General features: G+C 36.7%; 1 protein-coding gene across 18 annotated transcripts in view; it reads right to left on the reverse strand.

The window, feature by feature from the left end:
- CNTN3 (contactin 3) overlaps window positions 1–27745 on the reverse strand; it is a 370397-nt gene that overhangs the window by 57811 nt on the left and 284841 nt on the right. For all 18 annotated transcript variants that reach the window (XM_021069229.1, XM_021069233.1, XM_021069224.1 and 15 more), the window contains 2 exons: window positions 21650–21777; window positions 18504–18679 (listed from right to left, as the gene is read on the reverse strand). In XM_021069229.1, the coding sequence (XP_020924888.1) occupies window positions 18504–18679; window positions 21650–21777 (304 nt within the window). The remainder of the gene's footprint in view (window positions 1–18503; window positions 18680–21649; window positions 21778–27745) is intronic.

The following is a 27745-nucleotide window of genomic DNA, read 5'->3' on the forward strand; positions in this document are numbered from 1 at the left end:
CAGATGGTAATAAGCTTACAGTGATTGTATTGTAACATACAGGAATTATCAAATGACAATGTTGTATATCTGAAACTAACATAGTGTTGTAGGTCAACTATAGTTCAATGAAAAAAAAGAACAAAAATAAATATAAAACTAAAATAGAACTACCATATGATCCAGAAATCCCAATCCTGGATGTATATCCAGGAAAAAACTGTAATTCAAAATACCTCAGGACAAATGATTATGAAGACACAACCTCTCAAAATCTATGGGACGCCACAAAAGCAGTGCTCAGATGGAAGTTCATAGCAATACAGGCCTTCCTCAAAAAAGAAGAAATATCTCAAACTGACAACTTAACACACCACCTAAATGAATTAGAAAAAAGAAGAAAAAAAAAAACCCTAAAGTCAGCAGAAGGAAGGAAATCATAAAGATCAAAGAGGAAATCAATAAAATAGAGATTCAAAAAACAGTAGAAAAAAAATCAATAAAACCAAGAGCTGGTTCTTTGAAAAGGTAAACAAAATTGGCAAATCTCTGGCTAAGCTCACTAAGAAGAGGAGAGAAAGAACCCAAATAAACAAAGTAAGAAATGAAAAAGGAGCAGTCATAATGGATAGTGCAGAAATAATAATAATGATAAAGCCAGAATACTATGAACAATTATATGCCAACAATTTGACAATCTGGAAGAAATGGACAGCTTTCTAGAGTCTTACAGCCTGCCAAAACTGAATCAAGAAGAAACAGACCAACTGAACAGACCGATCACTAGAAATGAAATTGAAGAGGTCATAAAAACACTCCCTACAAATAAAAGTCCAGGACCAGATGGCTTCACAGATGAATTCTACCAAACATACAAAGAGGAACTGCTGCCCATCCTCCTTAAACTTTTTAAAAAGGTTTAAGAAGAAGAAATACTCCCAAAGACATTCTATGATGCCACCATCACCCTAATTCCAAAACCAGACAAAGATACGACCAAAAAAGAAAACTATTGGCCAATATCTTTGATGAATATAGATGCAAAAATTCTCAACAAAATTTTAGCTAACTGAATCCAATAACATATCAAAAAGATTGTACACCATGACCAGGTAGGGTTCATCCCAGGTTCACAAGGATGGTTCAACATATGCAAATCAATTAATGTCATACACCACGTTAACAAAAAAAAGGTCAAAAATCATATGATCATCTCAATAGATGCAGAAAAAGCATTTGACAAAGTTCAACATCCATTTATGATAAAAACTCTCACCAAAGTGGGTACAGAAGGAGCATTCCTTAATATAATCAAGGCAATTTATGACAAACCCACAGCAAATATAATACTTAATGGAAAAAACTGAAAGCCTTCCCACTAAAATCTGGAACAAGATAAGGATGCCCACTCTCACCTCTGTTATTCAAGATAGTACTGGAGTACTAAGTCCTAGCCTCAGCAATTAGACAAATGAAAGAAATAAAAGGCATCCAAATAGGAAGAGAAGAGATAAAACTGTCACTGTATGCAGATGACATGATACTATACATAGCAAACCCTAAGGACTCAACCAAAAAACTACTTCAACTGATCAACAAATTCAGCAAAGTAGCAGGATATAAGATTAACATTCAGAAATCAGTCACATTTCTGTGTACTAACAATGAAACCTTAGAAAAGGACTACAAAAACACAGTATCTTTTAAAATGTACCCCAAAAAGTCAAATACCTGGGAATACACCTGACTATATGCTGAGAACTATAAAACTTTAATCAAAGAAATTAAAGAAGATGTAAAGAAATGGAAAGATATTCCATGTTCATGGATTGGAAAAATTAATATTGTAAAAATGGCCATACTACCCAAAGAAATCTAGAGATTCAATGCAATCCCTGTCAAATTACCCAGGACATTTTTCACAGAACTAGAACAAACAATCCAAAAATTTATATGGAACAACAAAAAACCCAGAATTGCCAAAGGAATTCTGAGAAACAAAAACCAAGCAGGAGGCATAACTCTTCCAGACCTCAAGCAATATTACAAAGCCACAGTCACTAAGACAGTGTGGTACTGGTACCAAAACAGACCAAGTGAGAAGAATAGAGAACCTGGAAATAAACCCTGACACCTATGGTCAATTAATCTTTGACAAAGGAGGCAAGAACATAAAATGGGAAAAAGATAGTCTTTTCAGCAAGTATTGCTGGGAAACCTGGACAGCTGCATGCAAAGCAATGAAATTAGAACACACCCTCACACTAGGCACAAAAATAAACTCAAAATGGCTTAAAGACTTAAATATAAGACAAGACACCATCAAACTCCCAGAAGAGAACACAGGCAAAACATTCTCTGAACATCAACCTTACAAATGTTTTTTTTGGGTCAGTCTCCCAAAGCAACAGAAATAAAAGCAAAAATAAACTAATGGGACCTAATCAAACTGACAAGCTTTTGCACAGCAAAGGAAACCAAAAAGACAACTTACAGAATGGGAGAAAATAGTTTCAAACGATGCAACGGACAAGGGCTTAATCTCTAGAATATACAAGCAACATATACAACTCAACAGCAAAAGAGCCAACAACCCAATAGAAAAATGGGCAAAAGACCTGAATAGACTGTTCTCCAAGGAAGATATACAGATGGCCAACAAGCACATGAAACAGTGCTCAACATCCCTGATTATAAGAGAAATGCAAATCAAAACTACCATGAGATACCACCTCACACCAGTCAGAATGGCCATCATTAATAAGTCCACAAATAACAAATGCTGGAGGGGTTTGTGGAGGAAAGGGAACCCTCCTGCACTGCTGGTGGGAATGTAAACTGGTACAGCCACTATGGAGAACAGTTTGGAGATACCTTAGAAATCTATACATTGAACTACAATATGACCCAGCAATCCCACTCTTGGGCATATATCTGGAGAAACTTTCCTTAAAAAAGACACATACAGCCACATGTTCATTGCAGCTCTATTCACAATGGCCAAGACATGGAAATACCACAAATGTCTATTAACAGACAATTGGATTAGGAAGATGTGGTATATATACACAGTGGAATACTACTCAGCCATAAAAAAGAAGGAAATAATGCCATTTGCAGCAACACGTATGAAACTACAGACTCTTATCCTGAGATAAGTAAGTCAGAAAGAGAAAGACAAATACCATATGATATCACTTATATCTGGAATCTACTATACGGCACAAAGGAACCTTTCCACAGAAAAGAAAATCATGGACTTGGAGAATAGACTTGTGGTTGCCCATGGGAAGGGGGAGGGAATAGGAGGGATTGGGAGTTTGGGGTTAACGGATGCAAACTATTGCTTTCGGAATGGATTAACAATGAGATCCTGCTGTGTAGCACTGAGAACTATGTCTAGATACTTACAATGTAGCACAACAATGGGAGAAAAAATTTATGTATACATATATGTGTAACTAGGTTCCCATGCTGTACAGTGGAAGAAAAAAAAAGTGTGTTGGGGGAAATAACAATAATAAATAAATAAATAAATAAATAGAAAGGAAAAAAAACCCTAAAACAAAAAGATGCATGCACCCCTATGTTCACAGCAGTAGTATTCATAATAATCAAGAAATGGAAACAACCTAAATGTCCATTGACAGAAGAAAGGATTAAGAAAATATGGTGCATATAGACAATGGATACTACTCAATCATGAAAAGAATGAAATAATGCTATTCGTAGCAACATGGATGCAACTAGAGATTCTCATACTAAATGTAGTTAGAAAGAGAATGACAAATACTATAGCGTATCATTTATACGTCGAATCTAAAATATGGCACAAACGAACCTATCTGCAAAACAGAAAAAGACTCAGAGACGTAGAAAACAGATTTTTGCTTGCCAAGGGGGAAGGTGCTTAGTAGATATAAACTATTACATTTAGAATGGATAAACAATAAGGTCCAATTTTTAGCACAGGGACCTATATCCAAACTCCCAGGATAGTCTACGATGGAAAATAATATAAAAAAGAATGTGTGTGTATAATATTTTTTGTATATATTATAGAAATAATACTCCCCTTTTCCCCTCAGAAATGATCTATTTAGAAAATCTGAAATATTTAACAAAATAATTCTAATAAGTGATGAGAACAAAGTTGTAGAATACAGGTTTATACATAAAAGTCAATGGCTTTCCTATTTCCTATTTGTTTCCTATATCCATAAACAAATGGAATTTGAAATTCAAACCACAATGCTACTTACATTAACATTCATCCAAAATGAAATACTTAGGAATAAATCTTACAAAATACATATAAGAATTATATGAGGAACACTATAAAATTCTGATGTAAGTTAATAAAGAAGTACAAAATAAATGGACTGATAGTCCATGTTCATGAATAGGAAGATTCAATATTGTCAAGATATCAGTTTTGCACAACCTGATCTATAGAGTGAATGCACTTTCAATCAAAATCTCAGTAATATGGACAAATTAAATGTAAAATTTACATAGAGAGGCATCAGACCCAGAATATCTACCTCAGTATTGAAGTAGAGGATCCTATTGTACAGCACAAGGAACTATTTCCAATCTCTTGTGATAGAACATGATGGAAGATAGCACAAGAAAAAGAATATATATATATGTGTATATATATATATATATGTAATACTGGGTCACTTTGCTGTATAGCAGAAGTTGACATAACGTTATAAAATCAACTATATTTAATACAAAATTCTTAAAATAAATACTGAAGAAGAACAAAGTTGGATTGACATTGTCTGACTCAAGATTTGCTCTTGGAGTTCCCATCGTGGCTCAGTAGCTAACGAATCCGACTAGGAACCATGAGGTTGCAGGTTCAATCCCTGGCCTTGGTCAGTGGGTTAAGGATCTGGCATTGCCATGAGCTGTGGTGTATGTTGCAGACGTAGCTTGGACCCTGCGTTGCTGTGGCTGTGGCGTAGGCTTGTGGCTACAGCTCCGATTAGACCCCCAGCCTGGGAACCTCCATATTGCCGCAGGAGCAGCCCTAGAAAAGGTTAAAAAAAAAAAAAAAGATTTACTCTAGAGGTACAGTAATCAAAACAGTGTGCTATTGGTGAAAGAACAGGCAAAGAGGTCCGAACAGAGAACCCAGAAACAGACCCAAATAAATATAGTCAACTGACAATGGAATAAAAATGATACAATGGAACAAAGACGGTTTTTTCTACAAATTGTTCTGAAACAAGTAGACATTAACATGCAAAAAAGAATCTAGACGCAAACTTATACCCTTCACAAATGTCACCTCACAATGGATCACAAACCAAAACATAAACTGCAAAATATAAAACTCCTAGAAGATAACATAAGAGAAAATCTAAATGATCTTGGCTTTTTAGATTACAACATCAAAGGCACAATCCATGGAAGAAACAATTGATGTGTTGGACTTCACTAAAATTAAAAACTTCTGCTCTGTGAAAGATAAAATCAAGAGAATGAGAAGTCAAGCCATGGGGTAGGAGAAAATATCTGCAAAAGATGTATCTGCTATAGGATTATTATTATTCAAATTATACAAAGAACACTTTAAAATTCAAAAACAAGAATATTAATAACGTTTAAAAAGACAGGTAAAAGATCTGAACAGATACATCATGGAAGATATGCATATCATAAGATAAGTATATGAAAGCATGTTTAACACTGTACGTCATTAGAACATTGCAAATTCATATGATACTGAAATAACATCATGTCTGTTAAATTGGCCAAAATCCAAAATATTGACACCGTTTCTCATAAGGATGTGGAGCCCTAGGTTCACTGCTATTACAAAAGTAACATGGTACAGTCACATTGTAAGTCACTTTGGTGGCTTCTTACAAGACTAAACATATTCTTACTATATGTCCCAGAAATCTCACTCCTTAATATTTACCCAAATTAATTAAAAACTTAAATCCACTCAAACCTGGTCACAGATGTTTATAATAGCTTTATTTATAACTGCAAAGACTTGGAAGTGACCAAGGTGGCCTTCAGTAGGTAAGTGGATAAACAACTCAATGGGATAATATCCTGGTTAAAATAAAATAAAATAAAGCCTATCAAGCCATTAAGAGATGGAGGAAATGTAAATATACAGCACTAAGTGAAAGAAGCCAGTCTGAAAAGGGTATAGACTACACAATTCTAACTACAAGACATTTTGGAAAAAGGCAAAGCTATAGAGATAGTAAAGTTTATTGGTTTCCCAGGGTTGGGGGTAAGGAAGAAGGAACAGAAGGAGTACAGAATAATTTTAGGGCAGTGAAATTATTATATAAGATATTCTAATGATGGATATATGTCATGATACATTTGAACAATGAGTGTACATTGTGCAATGAATTGTACAATGAATGCACAGCACCTAGAAGGAATGCTGATGTAAACTATGGAAAGTGGGTGATAATGATGTGTCAACATAGGTTCATGAATTGTAACAAATGGACCACTGTGATGCAGAATGTTGATAGTGAGGTAGATTGTGCATGCATGAGGACAGGAGTTGTATGGGAACAAATCTTTGTTTTTTCCATTTAGTTTTGCTGTGAGCTTAAAACTGCTCTAAAACTAAATTTATTAATAAAATAAGTTAATATGATACTGATCATTAATAATTAATAATAAAAATAAATTAATAAAAATTCAAAAGTCACAAAGGACCACATATTGCATGATTCTATTATATGAAATGTCCAGAATAGGTAAATACATAGAGATAGAAAGTGGATTAGTGGTTGTCTAGGGCTGGGAGTGGGGAAAGTGGAGGAATGGGAGATATTAGTGAGTGAGTGTGAGATCTCTTTTTGAAGTCATTCAAATATTCTAAAGTTGATGATGGTGATGGGTGTATATCTCTTTGAATTTACTAAAAACTATTTAATTGTACAGTTTAAATAGGTAAATAATGTGAACTGTTTCTCAACAAGGCTGTTAAAAATAAGCCATCACGAGTCAAAGATAAATCTATAGTTAGCAGATACCATTTATCTCCTCATTTAGCTTGAATGATTTGTTCATTTATTGGATTTATTAGATTTAAGCCTATTTTTGACAAGTCTTCTTTTGCAAAATGTATTCACGAAACTTAGCCCTACCCCCCTTTGCCAAATCAAACAAAATCAAAATTATAAACTGCTAGTTCCTTCCTCCTACTCCAGAAATAAGATATTTCACATTTGAGAATCATAGATGCAAGTAAATGTCTGTCATTTACAATTTGGAGCATCTGAAGGAATTATAAACAATACTGAATAAATTATCACTGACTCTTTCAGAACTTGCTTTAGATATTTTTAAAGCATCTGTACATAACTGGGTTTGGATTTTCATCTGCTGGTACATACACAAACATATTTACAGGTATACAAACATACACATTAATATCTCTTTGGTGGTAGGTTACAGTTTTCAGCAGCTACCAGGATTGGAATCCACTATTGGGGATTCCAGTGGTGGAATCCTAGTATGTCCTGAGATAAACACTGAACAACTAACATCCTTACCCTGGAAAAAAGAGCCAACTTCTTTCATCTGAAGCATATGGAAGTTCCCAAGCCAGGGACTGAATCTGAGCCACGACTGTGACCTACCCTGCAGCTGTGGCAACAATGGATAACCCACTGTGCCCAGGAGGGGATTGAACCTGTCCCTCTGCAGTGATGTGAGTTGCTACAGTTGGATTAACTCACTGTGCCATGGTGGAAACTCCAAAAAGCCAAGAATTGGAGTGACATAAATGCATGGAATGTTTTAGGCAAAGAAAATAAAATTCACAGCAAAATCTCCCCAAAATATTTAAGTATCTCCATCTCTCCCAAAGTTTCTCTCCCAGTAGCACTAATCTAACTTGCCCCAATTTTCTCAGGTAACCCTCCTTGAACACTGGTTCTAAGATTTTTTTCATATCCCTTTTCAAGTTACTACAGTTTGAATATACCATATCATACAAGAAAAGTTATGAAAACTTGTAGGAAAAGAAGAATACAGATTTTCTTTTGACTACATGAAAATGAAAACTTTTATTCTATGAATGATATCACAGACAAAGGTAACATGAAGTGACATATATTAAAAGAACATATTTCCAATGAATCAAACTGAGATGTAATTAATAGCTTGACTATGCATAAGGACCTAAAATAAATCTGTGAAACAAAAGTCCTAACTTCTAATGGAAGAAATGAGCAGAGGAAACAAATCTTTATGGTATGGAGGAGGAACAAGAAATGGCACAGTACACACTGTAACTTTGTGTGTAAGTGAAGGATTTCCTGCTGTGACGTAAGGAAAACACTGTCCAGGGGACACAAAAAATAGATGAGATGAAATTCTTATTTTACGCAAGTATGTTTCATTATTTTGTTTCTAACAAAAATAAAATAGGTCTTTTCTGGCTGATATTTGTCTTGAAGCAGTGTACATTTTGCTTTTACAACTTTTGAAAGTCATTTTCTATTGCCAGATTTAAAATGATTTTTTGAACATTCTTCTATATAATTATCCAGGCAGGTGGGCTTTTGTGAATTTCTCTAGGTACATATTAGGTAATTGTTTTCTTCTTTTTTTTAAACAGAAGTAATCTTGCATTTCATAAGACAGTATTAAGCTCTCAATTTTCTTTCTTTCTTTCTTTCTTTTTTTTAGACCAACAGCTGTATTGAAAAGTCAGAACAGAGCCCCTCTCCCCTCACAGTCCTGGAGGTGTTGGCTTCAGGCTCAGCATCCAGGTATCCTGTAGGCCAAGAGGGCCTAAGCTCCCAATTTTCTTGATTTGGAGTCAGTTGTAATTCTAAAACTTTCTTAAGTATTCAAATTACTAACAAGCCAAATGGAGAGATTCTCAAGCTTACTATTAAATTAGAAATGAGGAACTGGTGATAATGAGATATCATTTCTCAACCATCTGTTTAGAAAAATTTTTATTTGAAAAATCAGAGGAAGAGTTATTTTGTGGCACAGTGGGTTAAGGTACTGGTATTGTCACTGCAGTGGCTTGGGTCACTGCTGTGGTGCAGGTCCAATTCCTGGAACTTCCATATGCCATGGGTGCAGGAAAAAAAAAATAAGGAAGAAAATCATGTGTGGAAAAGAATTTGGAAAAACAGGTACCCTTCTGCTCTGATGATGGGGACGTAAAATGTTGTGGCTTTTCTGAAGAACACTTTAGAAACAACCCTATCATCCTTTCACTTGGGCAAGGAGTAATCACAGTAACAACAACAGCTAGAGCTAACATACGTTGTTCTAAGTATTTCACACATACCTCAGAATAAAATACTAGTATCATATCAGTTTTACAGATGAGGAAACCGAGGCAAAGAAATGTCAAAAAGAGTTCACACAAAAAATGAAATGTTACAAAAGTTGGAATTCTGAGTTCAGAAGTTTTAATGACGCAACTCTATGTATAATTTCATTCCCATCCAGCAATTACATACCTGGAACAAATATCTCCAGAAAACTCCCTGGAAATCATTGACAAGGGGTCATTACTCTTCTTTCAAAATACTTTTAACTATCATTAATAAGTCAACAGATAACAAATGTTGGAAAGGGTGTTGAGAAAAGGGTACCCACCCTCCTTCAGTGTTGGTAGGAATGTAAATTGTACCTCAGAAAACTGAATGTAGGACTACCATATGACCCAGCAATCCCACTCCTGGGCATATATCCAGACAAAGCTTTCATTGAAAAAGATACATGCACCTGTATGCTCACTGAAGCACTATTCACAATAGCCAAGACATGGAAACAACTTAAATGTCCATGGACAGACGAATGGATTCAGAAAATGTGGTATATATACACAATGGAGTACCATTCAACCATAAAAAGAGTTAAATAATACCATTTGCAGCAACATGGATGGAACTAGAAACTCTCATACTAAGTGAAGAAAGTCAGAAAGAGAAAGACAAATACCATATGATATGACTTATATTTGGAATCTAATAATGGCACAAATGAACCTATCTACAGAAAAGAAACGAACTCTTGGACTTGGAGAACAGATTTGTGATTGTCAAGGGGGAGGGGGGGGCATGGTATGGACTGGGAGTTTGGGGTTAGTAGATGCACACTATTGCATTTACAGTGGATAAGCAATGAGATCCTGCGGTATAGCACAGGCAACTGTATCTAGTCACTTGGAATGGAACATGATGGAGGGTAATGTGAGAAAAAGAATGTATACAATTTCTGTACAGCAGAAATGGACAGAACACTGTTAATCAATTATAATAGAAAAAAATGAAAATCTTAAAAGACAGAAAAAGAAAAAAAACCCTATCCTTTTCCTTACCTGGTTTCTTACATTAAGTACTCTCAGAATTGTCTAAAGATGAATCTGATTGTCAGTTATTTTAAAACTACAGAAAAAATCTAAGAAAAATTAAAAGCCTGAAAATATATTATTGTTTTATTTCATTTAGGAGCACTGATTTTTTTTTAATGATTCTTTCCCTGGCTCTCTCTACATCCATTCATCCATCCTAAGAGAGTACTGTAGTTGTCTTTTATTTAGGCCTTGTGTACTTGTGCAAATAATCAATATATTTTGTCTCTCTTTTGGGGACCATTCTCTCCCATTATACCTTTTTATCGGTTACTGTTGGATACATAAACTATTACTTTTTGTGAATTTATCTTGTATCCAAGTAATTGACTGAACTCTGATTATTTTTAAAACAAATTGGAGTTGATACTATTTGATTTTGAATACCCCCTACTATCATTTTGTCATCAAATAATGGTAATTTTGTTTCCTTATTTTCTAAAATTAGACTTTTTGTTCTTCTTGATACCTTACTGAATTGGCCCAAATACCTCCAAATGGTTATAAGGTAATGGTACTTGTATGTATTCTGTATTATTGATGACTTAAATAAATGTATTCCTGATATTCCCTTAAAAACTTTTTTTTAGACATGGAAGAAGTATTTTTCTGTTCCTACAATTGGTCATTAATTTTACTGAATGTCTTATAAAATGCCCATTGAGAACACAGTGGTCTGTTTTATAATATTTAATTGATATGAGGCAGGCATATTTCCCAGAACATCACCTAGTGCTTACAAAGGTTTATCCTTTTTTAAAAAATTATTTTATAGCTGCACCCAGTTCCTGTGCCACGGATTGAATCTGAGCCATAGCTGTGACCTATGCCACAGCTATTACAATGCTGAATCTTTTAACCCACTGCTCTGGGTGGGGGATTGAACCTGCACCTCCAAAGTGACTCAAGAAGCTGCAGGTGGATTCTAAACCCAATGTGCCACAGCAGGAAACCTGAAAGTTTATTCTTTTAGTATGATGTTCAGTCATTTTTTGCTAAAATTTTATTAGGTTTTCATGCTATATTCATGAAATTGAGTTATATTTGCTAATTATTTATCTTGCCAGGTTTTGTTCTCAGGACTATGCTGGCCTTACAAAATAAAAAGATTTTAAACTTCTTTTACATTGTCAAATAGTTTATATAACAATTTATCTATTTCCTAAAAACTTAAGGAAAAATGACCAGCAACATTCTAATCCTAGATTACCTTTCTTTGTGGGGGGAGGGGTAGTGATTTACAGTTTTTTGTAATTATGGATCTACTTCGCCTTTCTTTCTTTTTTTTTTTTTTTTTTTGCCATTTCTTGGGCCGCTCCCATGGCATATGGAGGTTCCCAGACTAGGGGTCGAATCAGAGCCACATTTGCGACCTATACCACAGCTCATGGCAATGATGGATCCTTAACCCACTGAGCAAAGCCAGGGATCGAACCTGTAACCTCATGGTTCCTAGTCAGATTCATTAACCACTGAGCCACGATGGGAACTCCTACTTAGTTTCTATAATTGTTGTTAACTGTGATCATTTATATTACCCCCAGTTTTCTGTTTAATTGGGTTTTTCATATATATGACTTGAACAAGGAATGCTCTATTTTTAATTCTTTATTACCTGGTATGTTACAAGCTCTTTCTTATTTCTAATTTTAGTTGTTTTAACCTTTATTCTTCATTAATATTTTCCAGAGCTTGTCTATTGCTTTTGGACATTCCTCCATCCATCCATTTCTCCTTCCTTCACTTTTCTATATAATTGCTTTATTTTCCCCCCCCTGAAATTTACAAGTATGTGGAAGGATGAAAAGGAATACATATTTCTATTTTTAGAGTGATTTTATCCATATCTGTTACTTCCATTATTACATATATATATATACACACACACACACAGACACACACACACACACACACATATACATGTACATATATGTATTTTAAATGTCCACACCTGCACCATAAGGAAGTTTCTGGACCAGGTACTGAATTCGAGCCACAACTGCGACCTACGCCACAGTTGCAGCAATGCTGGATCCTTTAACTCATTGCACTGGGCTGGGTATTGAAGGCACACCTCCACAGCAACCTGAGCCACTGCAGCTGGATTCTTAACCCACTGCACCAAAGTTGGAACTACTGACTCTGTATTTTTTTTGTTGTTGTTGTTGTCTTTTGAGGGCCGCACATGCGGCATATGGAAGTTCCCAGGCTAGGGGTCTAATCAGAGCTGTAGCTTCTGGCCTACACCACAGCCACAGCAACATAGGATCCAAGCCGCGTCTGCGACCTATACCACAGCTCACAGCAACGCTGTATCCTTAACCCACTGAGTGAGGCCAGGGATCGAACCCACAACCTCATGGTTCCTAGTTGGATTTGTTAACCACTGCGCCACGACGGGAACTCCTGACTCGGTATTTTTTAATGGTACAGTAAATGGAGTATTATGCTTTATAATTATTATACCTTCATGGTAGAGCAAACTTTTTCTAAAATAAATTTACCTTTTTTACTCTTAAGGTTTGCCTTGAATTATTATTATATTTTTCAAATGAACACTTGTTATCCTCTTTCCTTTCACTGAATTTGACTGACAAATACTTGTACATATTTTCATTACAGCCTTGGTTTGTATTGTAACTGCTGTTTTTAGAGGTTTTAGTTCAAGTAACATGTTACTTGGTCTGACTTCTGCGAGTCTTCTTATAAATTTAAATCTCACAGCGTTTCTATGAGGGGTATATTTGGACCATTCATCTTAATAAACATTGTGCTTGATAAACACAGGCCTGGTACACAAATCACATTTTAAGTAGGAACTGAGCCTCTATATGCCTGGCTGAGCAAATAATGAGTTAGTGAAATAAACTCAACTTCAACTATTTTGTGCATTTCCCTTCTTCCAACAGGCATTTGAGAATCCATTTTTTTTTTTGTCTTTTGTCTTTTTAGGGCTGCACCTGCGGTATATGGAGGTTCCCGGGTAGGGGTCAAATCAAAGCTGTTGCTGCCAGAGTATACCAGAGCCACAGCAACACAGAATCAGAGCTGTGTCTGCAACCTACACCACAGCTCCCGGCAACGCTGGATCCTTAACCCACTGAGCAAGGCCAGGGATTGAACCTGCAACCTCATCGTTCCTAGTCGGATTCTTTTCCGTTATGCCACAATGGGAACTCCAGAATCCATGTTTTTTTTTTTTTTTTTTTTTTTTTTTATCTCCAAATAGCCTTGTAGGAATAGCTGTGCTTCAGGGATGTATGCTCAAGATGAATAATAATAATTCCTCTGGTCTAATCCCCAACTTTTATGAGCTCGTTATTGGATATATGCTCTTAATGATCCTTCCAAATTAGTTGATATTTTGAATTTGGACAAAATATAAAATCTATCAGACACTCTCAGTGGGAGATGGTTAAAAAAGCAGTATATCACCACAGGTAGTGTTTGGAATGAGTGTTTTTACCTCAGATCTGTGTTTAAAGCACACATAAAACCTTTTACAGAATTGTGTATTATAAAATAACTTACTTTCAAACATTTAGGCCTCCTCCCCAAATAACTCTATGAAATAAATCAGGTCAAAGTGACCATATTGTATTATTCCACCCAAAGGATTTCTTTCAAAGATACTCTTTCCTACCACTGAGCACTGGGAAATACATCAAGTCTCAAGCTCACAAGGAGCTGCTGTAACCAGAGTGAGCATGTAGCCTGTGGGAAATAAATCACACAGAAGCCAGCCAGCTCAATGAATGCAGATTGGTTGTCACTGCTAAACCTCTTATAGCTTCCAGGGACTTTTATCCACACACATTCTAATTCATCACAGATCCAATTCCATAAAAGGCATGCAAAGCTGTGGAGCTTGGTTCTACACATTCTTCATTTCTAAAGTATCTGCCCCACATCAGGTTTATCAAAGCACATCCATTGAAACATCCTTACAAGTTGAAGGGAACTACTGGGTTGTTTAGGGTCAAAAGTTTCTATCTACAGTGATACTCCATAATATAATAGGTCTAAGTCCAAAAGTTAGTTTATCCAGGCAAGTCAAATTATTCTAGAATGTTCTTAAATTTTATTTATATTGTCAGGTCCTTAAATTTTTAGGTGTCAATAATATTCTTTCATGTCTCCTGAATTGGGGGCTATTATCTCCTTTTTCCTGTCAGTGGAAGCTTGGATATTTTAAAAGTAGAGAAAGAAAGCTGTTGTACAGGGCACTGTGTGAATGATGCAAGCAGTCTTTTCTCTCTCTCTCTTTTTGGGTGAAATACATGGAGTGGAATTCTATTTGATTAAAAATTGCTATGACAAAATACTGCTGCATACATATTGTTAGTACTGTCCCTCCCCATTACTGTGCATTTATGAAATAAAAATGTGTACAGGAAACTACATGCATTGTTACCAAAACACGCACAACTACAGATGAAGCTATCTAGATACAGGTCTAAAGGAGAGAGAACAATGTTCCTGAAAAGGGGGACCAATGTGTGCAAAAGGAACATAGCAAACACTAAAAGCTGATGCAAAAAGAAAACAGAAAATGGGGAACAAAAAGTTAAGTTACTCATGTGGTAAGCAGCAGAATCTAGATTTCAAGTGTGTCTGAACATAAAACCCCCTGCTTCTCTAGTTACACCTCATCAAGATTTGCTTGGCAAATAGTGGGCATAAGTGAAAGCCCTTTACTGCTGCCTTATTTATCCAACTTTGACTTGTCTCATGGAATAAAGCCTGGAGTTGACCCATATTTCTCCTTGGTGATGTGTCAATTTGCTTCAGTCAGTTCGTCTAACAAGCTTTTCTGAATGTTCTAATTCTGACTGTGCAGAAACCTATCACTGCTGTTGAGATAGGAGGGAAAGGGGCAGGACACAACCGCTGGATAAATAAAGGGGCACAGCCATTAGGAATTGGCTGAGACCAAGGTGGCATTAAGAACAGTCTGGTCATTGAACTTTAGCACATTATACCTTCATTATAATATTAAAAATCACTCCCACTTATGCCATGAGAGTTCCAAGGTAGACTACCAAAGTCCCATAAGTGGGCAAATGGCTCATTTCCTGGAGATCTCCATCTTTTCCTGGAATAGCAAGAAGATTTCTCCCATTCCTTAGCATAGAACGTTATTCAGTCCATCAAAACCTACAGCCTCCGCTCTGGGGCCTCTCTCACTATCTGAGCAGGTTGTATTCTGCCTATGAATCGCATATCTCTCCATAAACTTGCTTTCACTTTATTTTGGCTGCTCTTGAATTCTTTCCTGCAAGAAGCCAAGGAACCTCACTTGGTGGTCTGTCCCCAGGACTCCGGTGGGTCCCAGAAGTGACAATTTCTCCTCCTGCAACACTGTCATCACACTCCTTTGGCAGAGTGTGCAAAGCTGTACAATTGATCAGATCTAAATTGCTGGAGCTTTTTGAGTTTTGGATTTCCCCCCAAAGGTGGGTGTTATTTTACAACAAATGAATGAATACTGAATACTGAGAGAGTAGTTTCAATGACCAGTGGCTGAAACAATTGAAAGCTGTTAAGTCAGATTTTTCATTTTCTAAACTACCCCTTCCAGTTTTAAAATGTAGCTCTTAAGCTATCCAGCTTTCTAGGAAACTTTCCCCCTTACCAGCTCCTCCCTAACATTTTGCTGCTGTTGAAAACAGGAGCTGTATCTCTGAATGCAGGGGGATAAAAGGCAAGTGGACTTTGTAGGTATTAATGTGAACTCTGCAATGAATATACAATCAGAGGATAAGAGCTATCATATGATTCCCTTCTCATACAACAGAAAACCAATTTGCTTAATTGCCTGTGCTTAAGGGTAATGTCATCTTGCAGGGCTTACTATTTTATAGTGATGAGAGAATATTAAGTTAGTAATGTCATAAGTCAATAAAAAAATTCATAGGCCACGAATAAGCATGTTAGAAAAAGAACAGAAATGGCAAGTGATAGGGTTAATTCATGAAATTTTCTGTTTTAGATACCTGACTCCTGAGGAGAGATGACTGACAATAACTTATGGAGAACCTATTAGTAGCATAGGAGCAGTTAAGTTACCTTATAATTTCAAATATTCTTAATCCTAAGATCCCCTTACAGAAAGGAGCCATCTAGCTCAGTCTTATTGAATGTTTCTTTGAGAATATTTGAGGTATATTAAAATCAAACTATATTTTTTTTAGTCTTTCAACATATATTTCTTTAGCATTAGCTCAGACAGAGGGCATATCTTGGTCTTTTTTTTTTTTTTTTTTGGAGGGCCCTACCTGTGGTATATGGAGGTTCCCAGGCTAGGGGTCTAATCAGAGCTGTAGCTGCCAGCCTACACCAGAGCCATAGCAAAACAGGATCCAAGCAGTGTCTGCGACCTACACCACAGCTCACAGCAAAGCCGGATCCTTAGCCCACTGAGCGAGGCCAGGGATCGAACTCACATCCTCCTGAATGCTAGTCTGGTCCACTAGTGCTGAGCCAAGACAGGAACTCCTCATTTTGGATAAAATATTATCAGTGGTTTACAATCCAGGAGATAGATCACAAAAACTGTTATCTACATTGTACAGCAAAGGTACTTATGATTCAAATAAAATTCTTTATGAATTAAAGTTAGGACAAGGTTAGAGTAGAAGCATTTTCCAAACTGGACAAAGATTATTTTTGGTTTGCTTTTTGTTTTTTTCTGCTTTTTAGGGCTGCACCCGCAGCATATGGAGGTTCCCAGGCTAGGGGTCAAACTGGAGCTCCAGCTGCCAACCTATGCCGCAGCTACAGCCACAGCAAATCCAAGCTGTGTCTGCGACCTACACCACTGCTCATGGAAACGCTTGATCTTTAACCCACTGAGTAGGGCCAGGGATCAAACCTGTGCCCTCATGGACACTAGTTGAGTTCATTACTGCTGAGCCATTACAGGAACTCCTGGACAAGGAGTCCTTATGAAGATAACATTCTAGCCTTTTCTATTTTCCCTTGACTCTTCTCCAAGGAAGGGAAATTATAAACCCTGAGTACGGAGTAAAGATTTGGCAGAAAATACTGGCATATGTCTTTTCCTGTCATACTAGAAGAAATTAGTGACTTTAAAAAGAGCACTTAAAGTAATAATGAAAAAAATTGTTAATGGCTTGTAGCAATTGGTGAAGTACTTGAGAGCCTTGAATCAGTCAGAAAAATTTGGAAAACTAGAGCTTACAAAACTGAATAAGCCAGATGATAAAAAATAGCAATGGCACTGAAACTGTACTTAATTGTGGCTAGCTATCTAACCATCTCCATGTTTTTTTTTTTTTTTTTTGATGTATCAAATGAATGGAGCTGATCTGACCATCATGTTACTTTGTCTGAAAATCTAGACACTACTATGATGCATGGCTGATATCTTAGCCTAAATGAATGGAGCTAAACCTGTGTCAATGCAAAGAGGCCTGCTAGGGAAACTGGCCTTGTGATTCTGGATTCACAGACACGTGGCCAGTTGTGGGGCCTATCAGTCTGTGTGGTTCATGACATTGAGTCACTTCTTAACAGTTCTGCTCAAGGTTCCCATTTTTCCTTGAAATCTGTAGTTCTTCCTCATGTAACATGATCATGAAGAATTTGTGTTTTGGGAACTTACAGATCTAAGTTTGAATCTAGGTTCCATCACTAACAGTGACCTTGGGCAAGTTAATAACTTTAGAAATCCTTAGTTTATGCACTTGTACAATTATAATTCACACCACTAACATGCAGTGCCAATGCAAGGATTAACTGGGATGAAGCGCCTCGCCTGGCACATGAGAGGCACTTACCAAATGGGACTTTTCATGATATATCATGTGGCAAATAAACATGAGAAAGTAACAACACTTACCTTTCTATGGAATACTAATGATAAAAGTATTGTGCAAAATAATATTTAATATAAACACAACAAACATCACCATTAATAAAAATTATAACTTAAAGGTTGAAGTAAATGTGCTCACTTTCTGGTAATTATAATTATAAAATTAGATCACTCTAGAAGTGAAAACCCTAATTTACTCATAGAACAAACATTACTAGAGCATCACATATGTGCCAGAGGTTTCTTTAAGGACAATATGTCGGAGACACGTGTAAAAAGCACGAGGAAAGTGTCACAACTTACCCCACCGACTTTCTCAAAGTGAGATCCATCTTTCTTAAAATCTGTGAGGGCCCCATTGAAATACCAGGTAAATGTGATGTCTAATAGCGGGTCGTGTTGCACCTGGCAAGGCAAAATGATGCTTTCACCCACGGAGACATCCATGTTGGATGGTGCCAAAATTATTCTTGTTGGCTCTATGGGGGAAATAATAAAGTCTTAAGTGAAACTTCAGCATCTTTTATTTTGATGAAAGTAATTTTCATAGGCAGCTTAGTAGTCTAACTTATAGTGTGCATATTTGTATAGACACATGTGTATGTATATATACCTCTATATAATTAGAGGTCTTTAAGATTAAAACAGACATTTTGATGCAGATCCAGAACATATTTCATTGGATCCACTGATTCTTATTAAAATAATTAGAATATCTAAATTTATCAGGTATAGAAATTTAAAAATTGAAGTAACCAGTAAATAAGAGTTATACTACTACTACAAAATCAATTTCATTTCCGTTTTATTGCTTAATGAAATACAGAGGTAGAAATAGAAACAGAAAACAAAGTATTTTCAATGACTGCAAAGTGCATTACCACCAAAATTTACTTAGACTTGAACTTCAGAAAGACTACAAAAAGATGTTTAGAATAGGTAAAATACTAAGTTAAAATGTTAATTAATTACTGTTTCTTTCCCAAATGCAAATGTCCACATGTGCACTGCTTTTTGGTGTCACCACACCCCTTCCATCTGCTGTGAATTAAATGTCTTGACTCCACTCTTCCATTGCTCCTCTCCATTTCTTTGCTCCATGTTGCAGCAAAAGTCTTCAAAAGAGTCATTTAGTATATCATCTACAATTTCTCTGCAAAATTCCCTCTTTTACCCATTCTAGGCAGGCTTTAGTAAACCTCAATCCGTTTGCTTTCATCAAGGTCCTCAGAAATCACTCCATTGCAAAATCCAGTGGTACTTGTTTCAATCTCACTTTACTTAATTGACCTTTTGCTGTGTCTGCTACACTAGATCACTGCCTTCTCCTTGGTACACTATCTTTGCTTGGTCTCTGGGACACTACGCTATCTTAGTTTTCTCCTATTGTGCTTGTCATTCCTTTTTTGTCCCCTTTTACAGTTCCTCATCTTTTTCTAAATCTCTCAACAGAGGATTATCTCAAGCTCAGTCCTTGGTTTTTCTTACTCTCTATCTTCATGCACTTAGTGATTTTATGGAGTCTCTTCAAATACCTAACGACACACTAACAACTCCAGAGTGCATTTCTCCATCCTCCATCTTTTTCCCTAAATTCAGACTCATTCATCCAAATGCCTGCTTGGCATCTCCACTTAGGTGTTATGACAGACTGTTCATTACTCCTTTCAGAGCACATAGTAGGATTCGATGGTGAATGCTTCTGATTTCAGGCATAGCCAAATGCTTTGCTTTGGCAAATGAAATGTAAGTAGTTATGTGTGGCACTGACAGGGAGAAGCTTGGAAGAACTAATGGGCAATGTGACTTGTCTTTTTTCTTCTTCCATGATGATGGGAAATGTAACAGATTGTGGAGGCACTGGGATACTTTTTTTTTCCTGAATAAAGACAGCAGAGCTGAGCTACTACCATAGACTTTCGGCATGAACAAAAAGTAAGTCTTTGCTATGTTAATGCACAGAGATCTTGATTTTATTTGCCATTGCAGAATACTGTGGTCTGATTTACAGATAGAATCTAATAAACACCTCAGACTCAACACATGCAAACTAAGGTCCTGATCCTCCTCCTCAAACCTGGGCAAACTCAGCCTTTCCACTTAAGTTGTTCTGACTGTTATTCTTCTTGTAGTTCACCAAACACCCTGCAGGCATCCTTCTCTTTTTTCTCTCAGACCCCATGTCCAATTTGTCAACAATGCCTAGTGATTTCACATGCAGAACACATGCGGAATTGGATCCCCTCACATTACCTCCTCTGTTGCAACCCTTATCTGGGTCATATCACTCCGTCTAGATTACAGTGGTCTTCTGAGACTGCATCTACTTCTACCATTAACTCCTCAGAGTCTTTTCTCAACATAGCAGGTAGAGCAGTCTTTTAAACATGTCTTTCCCATCATTTCATTCCTCTGCTTAATAATCTGCACCAGTCTCTTCTTTTCACTCCAAGTAAAAGCTGAAGTCCTAACAAAGTCTATGAAACTTTCACACAATTGTCCCCATGGAATCCATTGAACTCTTTCTCCAAGAAATCTTCACTCACATCTCTCCTTTCAGTGAGGCCTACACTGAATCATTCAGTTTCACGTTCTAACTTACGTCTCCCATTCCTCTGTTTTCTAATTGGTTTCTATTTTTTTTTCCCTTCTAAGAATTTCCTTGCTTTTTATTTGTACTCCTTTTTTCTTTCTACATGTAGTAGAATGTAAGCTTCACGAGGGCAGCATTTCTGTTAGTTTATTTACTGAGCAACCCAAGTACCTGGCACATGGTAAGTACCGAATGTTGTTGCATGATTAAATGAACAAAATATATCCAGAACACTAAATAACTTGTGTTGATAGGAAGGATTATGGACTGAAACATCTCCAGAGAATATCAAAAATACTGATAAAGGAAAAAGTCTGCCCAAAAGATTTGACATGATAAAATAGCATAAAATAATTTTTTTTTCTTTTTATGGCTGTACCTGCAGCATATGGAAGTTCCCTGTTTAGGGATTAAATTAGAGCTGCAGCTGAGGCCTATGCCATGGTCACAACAGTGCAAGATCCGAGCTGCACTGCTTGGGGCAATGTTGGATCCTTAACCCACTGAGTGAGGCCAGGATCGAACCTGTATCATCATGGATACTAGTTAGGTTCTTAATTCTCTGAGCTACAATGGGAACTCATAAAAGTTAATAGCACATGCTTTTTGTAATTCTACTGCTCATTATGCCAGCATAGTAACTAGTGTGTGCCCCAGTGGGCATGGTGATATACAAAGAAATATTAAGAACTGTTCTCTTGACTTTTTGACCTGTTAAAGTTAACAGAAGTACAAACACAACATCTACCTGAATATTGCACTGCATACTATGAGAAGCATTTTTTTTCCCTTTTATCATAATAAAATACCAAATATTGTACTCCTACATAAAGTTATCTTTAAGAAAGGCACCTACCTGTAACAACCAAGTGTGTTGAGCCATTGGCTTTCCCAAACTGGTTTTCTGCTATACAGGTATAAATCCCAACATCAGCTTTAGTCACATTGGCAATTTTGAGTCCTCCATCTTTTAAAAAAGAAATTCTACAGCAAATACAAATGAGAGAAAATTTTTTTTTCAAAATAAATAGAATTTTTAACATAGAAGTATTTCCTTAAGCTACTATTTTTAAGGCAAGATAAACCAGTCCTTAGCTTTCTTGGGTATAAAGAAAATTAAAAGAAAATGTACTCGCACATGCACACAGCTGACTAAAAAAGTTGCTTTGCCAATTCAAATGTTCCTTGATATTTTTATACAGTTTTACTTAACAGCAAGAGTTAACATTACATCTGATTTGGGGGACACCTTTATCAAATAAGTGTGAAATGTTTTCCAAAAATATATGATGAATTAGATACTCGTGGGTTAGCCTTATCAATTTGGAGAAAACAAAATATAGACATGACACCATTTCCCCTAAATCTGAAACAGTATGTGAGAAATAAGAAATTCCCTGGCCTTCATTCTAAATTTGGGAGAGTCACATTTCACCCAGTATAAATCCAAACTCTGCAAAGAACATTTGCATGGTCACCCACGAACTACTGTAAAAATCTGGGCAGTAAATGAATATCACATTAGAGTTTCTGAGCATATGTTTAAAGTCCTTGGGGACAGTGGAAAACAAACCTGACTAGTAACCAGGAGAACCGCAGATTAGATCCCTGGACTCCCTCAACGGGTTAAGGATCCAGCGTTGCTGTGAGCTGTGGTGTAGGTGGCAGACTCAGCTTGAATCTGGCTTGCTGTGGCTGTAGCATAGGCCAGAGGCTACAGCTCTGATTCAACCCCTGGCCTGGGAACCTACATATGCTGTGGGTGTGGCCCTAAAAAGAAAAAATAAATTAATTAATTAATGACAAAAATTAAGCACTTGGAATTTTGCATTTAACTAATTAACTACAGAAATATAAATGAGTATCTTACATGTGCCAGATGCTATGAGAATCTCTGAGATTACATTGTGATCAAGATAGAAAGTCCTTACATTCATGGAGAGTATAATCTAGTGAGTGGCACAGATAGTAAATTCTTAAATAAGTAAATGGGGTAAGTTCCAATATTTGAGAAGTAATCAGAAACAATCAGGGTGATAAAATAAAAGCAATGGCTATAGGGGATGTTTCCATGAGAGGTACTTCAGAAAATCCTCTTAGAAAAAGGTATGTTTGAAACTGAAAAAGAGGAATGAGAAAGAGCTGACCTGTCATTAGTCTGATCCATGAATCTTTATTGCCCATTTTGTCTACCCAGAATTATTTTCCTTTTCTTTGAATCTCTACAATCTTTACTATCCATACCATGCCTTTAATGCTTAGAATGCTTTTTATCTTCTATGATTCATATCTTTGATATGTGAGTTGGTATCTATCTAAACAGACAGTCAACTTTTGTTCTTTGTTTTGTTTTGAATGGCTGTACCTGAGGCACATGGAAGTTCTGGGGCCAGATACTGAATCCAAGCCACAGCAATGACCTACACCACAGCTGTGCTAATCCCTGATCTTTTAACCCACTGCACTGGGCTCTGGATTGAACTCAGTATCTCCACAGTGACCTGAGCCCCTGCAGTCAGATTCTTAACCCACTACACCAGAGCATAAACTTCAATGGTAAACTTCTTAAAAGGATCACAACTCCAGCCTCAGCATGGCCATGGTATGCGTAAACATGGTCAATAAATGCCTCTAAGCTTGGGGTGATATAGTAGGCAGAAAGATGCTCAGGGTGTTAAGACTAGTGTTGCAGGATCTCAGCTCAGTTTCTCAATTTTATTCTATCTGTTGTAAGACTTTAGGTACGTGTCAAAAATGTGATTTATTAGTACAAGTTTAGGTATCACAAAATACACAAGATACAGATTTTAAATTGCAGGTATATACGTGTGGGTGTGTATTTTCCCTAGCTTGTGATTCACTTTCACTTGTACCCTGGCTTATTTCTCTTGAGTGAGAAAGTTACAGTGGAACCAGAGCTATCAAACAGGGTCCTGTCCATGATCCCAGGTAGAGCCATCTATGAAGGTTAATTGCTCATGTGATTTTTTTTTTTTAACATATCAAGCTATATTTAAAACACGGTGGTTTGAGAATAATAGCTGAGACAGCTAATTAGGGAACACATAGCACTGTATTTCAATTTGAACAATGACAATGAAGGATTAAAAATTCCAAGAACTTTCCTAGGAAGCTGTAAAAAAAGGTGCTATGTCTGATTTCCCTTGTGGACTCCTGACCACGCTGTTGGGTGTGAATGCAATCTGATGAGGTTTTGTAATGATATAATTTAAAAAAATCTCTTTATATCTTATTAGAGAACAGAGTTGCTTTTTGTCATTGTTGTTGTTGTTTTTTAGCATATTGTGAACAGCCAAAAAAGGAAAGCTTGCAGGGAGGTGCACATGAATGAAAACTTAGGATTCAAAGACTCTTTTGTTGAGTTCCCGTCTTGGCGCAGCAGAAGCAAATCCGACTAGGAACCATGAGGCTGTGGGTTTGATCCATGGCCTCACTCAGTGGGTTAAGGATCCAGGGTCATCGCAGACATGGCTCAGATCTGGCATTGCTGTGGCTCTGGCATAGGCCAGCAGCAACAGCTCTGATTAGACCTCCAGCCTGGGGACCTCCATATACCGTGGTTACGGCCCTAAAAAAAGAAAAGAAAAAAACACAAAAAACACAAAACAAAACAAAACAAACAAACAAAAAAAGACTTTTTCGAGAAATGGGAGTAAGCTTAAAGAAGCAGAAAAATGATCCTAATCTTGCTTTTCTATGGCAAAGAACACATCCTAAGTCTTAGCCATATTCTCCCATTAGGACCTCACCTCACTAACTAGATAAGGGTGAGGGCCTTTACAAAATGTATTCTCCTATGTCTGATGGATGTCTACTCCACTTGCAGATTTTGGTCAACTCCCCAAACGCATAGGTTGGATTACATCTTTCTTTACTGCATATAAGTCATCTGTGCTTTTGTCCTAGCATTTGGCAAATGGCCTATTACATACCAGTGAGCTTTTGTGAGTAATATTTTTCAAGTAGTATTTCTCAATATTGAGTAATATTTTTCTCAAGAACACAGCAGTTGACCCATAGCATTGCTCAGTAAATTTTACCTGCCACTGCTTTAAAAAGGAAGTGTAGATTTGCTGGGGATTTTCATATGTAAAGAAAGTAAGCCGATATCATAAAGATGGTATCAGAAGGTCTTGAAGACATTGAAATGGTGAGGCAAGCTTATCTGTTCTGAATGAGAGGGTGGAAATAGAAGTGAAGCTCCAGGAGGCTGCATGATCAACCAGGTCTGAGATTAGAAAGCAATAAAACAAAGGAAAGATGTCTCTGGTTGACTGAACAAGTATTCAACTTAAGCTTAGAGCTTCTGATTTGGGTGCCACAGAAGAGATAGGCAATTTCAGATATCTCCCCAAGCTATGGATGAGTGTTAACATCCAACCTTTCACTACAAATACAGAACTATTAGGAATGATGGAAGAACTAGAAATCCTTTAGTGCATGAGGTTTAATATCTCTAAATGAGCATGCCTAGCCTCATGACTACGATGAGATAAAGAACAGTTTAGAAGGCAAGGCTAACACCTCAGGAATTGCACAAAGACTCCAAAACAAATATATTGACTCTCAAAGAATGTAAACTCTGTACATTGTAAAATTTTGAGCTAATTGGATATTTTCTTCCTAAATTGGTTCTTCCAGGAAGTTCTAAGAGGCCCACAGGGCATTTCACATAACATAAAAATAAACAATATTCAGTAAATGGATGGAGTAATTGTTTCTCAACAGAAAACCTTCAATAACCGATGCTTCCCCACAGAGATCCGAAGTGAAAATTTTATGCCACTTCACTCTAAATGAAATTGCTTTCTGTGCTTTCTGGGAACACGCGTTTCTGCAAATGGGTAGAGCTGAAAATGCAGATAACAATGAGTGACTATAGTCTTGGTGTAAAAAAATTAGATGAAGATTTATGAGATTAACTCAGAAATGTGGAGCTCCAGTTCACACTGGGAAATGTGCAATTTTAATCATCATGGCATTTTAACTCCTGGATAAGTTTTATAATATACCTCTGTATGTACCCTATATGTATGTTGGTTTCCTTTTGAAGTAAAAGAGGTTAATTATTTCACTTAACTTGGTTCAGTCTATGGTTAGTTTGGGATAAGTAAACTTAATTGCTCTAAGCTGCTCTAATGGTCCATGCTATTATTTAGTGATGGCATTGAATTTAACAACTGTTAAGAAACCCTTTTTGCTCTGAAAGTAGACTGCTGTCTAGGCAACACTGACCAGTAAGGTATGATGACATTTAAGCATCCATAACAACACACTATGTTTTAGAATGAGAAAGGTGTGGAGTATTATGCATGCAAGGTAAGGTTTCTGAAAACATTGTTTTTCCCCTGCCTATGTTCTGAATATTACGGTAATTTATTCAACTTGAATTTTAGCAATCGCACGGCAACTCTACATTTTCTCAGGAAGCTCATCTCAGTGGAGATGAGATCACATGAGATTGTAATGATTAAACTGCTCTATAGAAAATAACAAGGCTATTTTGGACTTCACTTTCTGAGAACATATTGGAAGAGATGGATGCTTACAATTAGCTAAAAGGGAAAAGTATTCACAATGCATATATTACAGGATAAATAGTGACAGTTAAGAAAAGCAAATATAAATTGATGAAAATGCATGAGAAAATAAATGTCAGAGACAAAGAGCATATAATGTATGTTTTCATTTACAGCCAATCTCACTCCCATACGCTTGGTGAAATAACTTCTCCCCCTTGAGTTCAACGATAACCTACAAATGGTATTTTGGAAAATAATATTAGAATTTTCATTCTTTTAGCTATACCATTTTGAGCTTTCATCTTATAAATTGAACAGTGTTAGCTTAGTGATTTATTGGTTAGAAAATCTCCAAGGAAAAGAGAGGCAGAGTAGAGAAGATTTAACAGTTAATTATCCCATCTTTGAGTAAGCACCAGCCTAACAATTCATGCCTCTGTTGTTTTGTTGGACATATATGTTACATGGAGCCAGCACCTGAGGTCCTAGAGAAACAGGGTGTGGCTCCACTCAATAGCCAAGACAATATTTCCTCATAGTCACAAGAAGAGAAGCAATGATAAAGGAACATTTTCATTATGTTTATAAAAGCTTTCCAAATACATATCCATTACAGCAAGTATATCTGGAGCTAAATTTACTGTTATGACAGAGACTCAACACTTTTTCTTTCCAAAGTGCGCTCAAATCTATAGAACAAAAGAAGATTTCCCATTTGAATCCATTTAAATGATTATATAAAACTATTTATCTAAGTAATTCATGAGGCCCAGGCAATAATCCATTTGAACATCTAAATCCTCATACAAATAGAACATTGGCAAAAATTATAAATGCCTGGATGAATGAGTTGGTAAAATAAACAAACAAACATGACAAATCAAAAATTCTCCAGTGGCTCATGAATTCAAAGGAATCCTTGGAAGGAATACATAATAAGATTCAAAGGGGCTTTGTACTTGACTCTATTCTTTTCTGCCTGAGAGACAGATTCATGAGTGAAATCAATGAAAATCAAGATGTCAGCTGTATTACTTATATTACAGAGAGAGGGGATACAAAATTGCTTCATCAAGTAATGATTGTTGCCTGACACTTAATCCCAGAATTAAGCAAGCCCAACCTTCATGGCACAGGTAGACAAGCTCAGGCCCTCCTTCCAAGGGCAAGCCCTCTTACTGTAGAATAAGGAGAACAGCCAAATATATTCAGTCTCTACAGCAGGCAGACACTGAAGAGAAAGAAAGGGGTGGAGCGTTAGCTACAATGTCAAGGTCTTCTACTCCGGGGAAGGGCTGAAGAGAGACACAGTGTTACCCAAATGGCTGTCCTCCTTCCTAGAGACTAGCAGTCCTGGAATGGAGCTCCCCTCCAACAAGAAAGCTAAAGAGCAAGGTACTTATCCTGAA

The sequence above is a fragment of the Sus scrofa genome, chromosome 13 (assembly GCF_000003025.6).
Source record: "Sus scrofa isolate TJ Tabasco breed Duroc chromosome 13, Sscrofa11.1, whole genome shotgun sequence".
NCBI lineage: Eukaryota > Metazoa > Chordata > Mammalia > Artiodactyla > Suidae > Sus > Sus scrofa.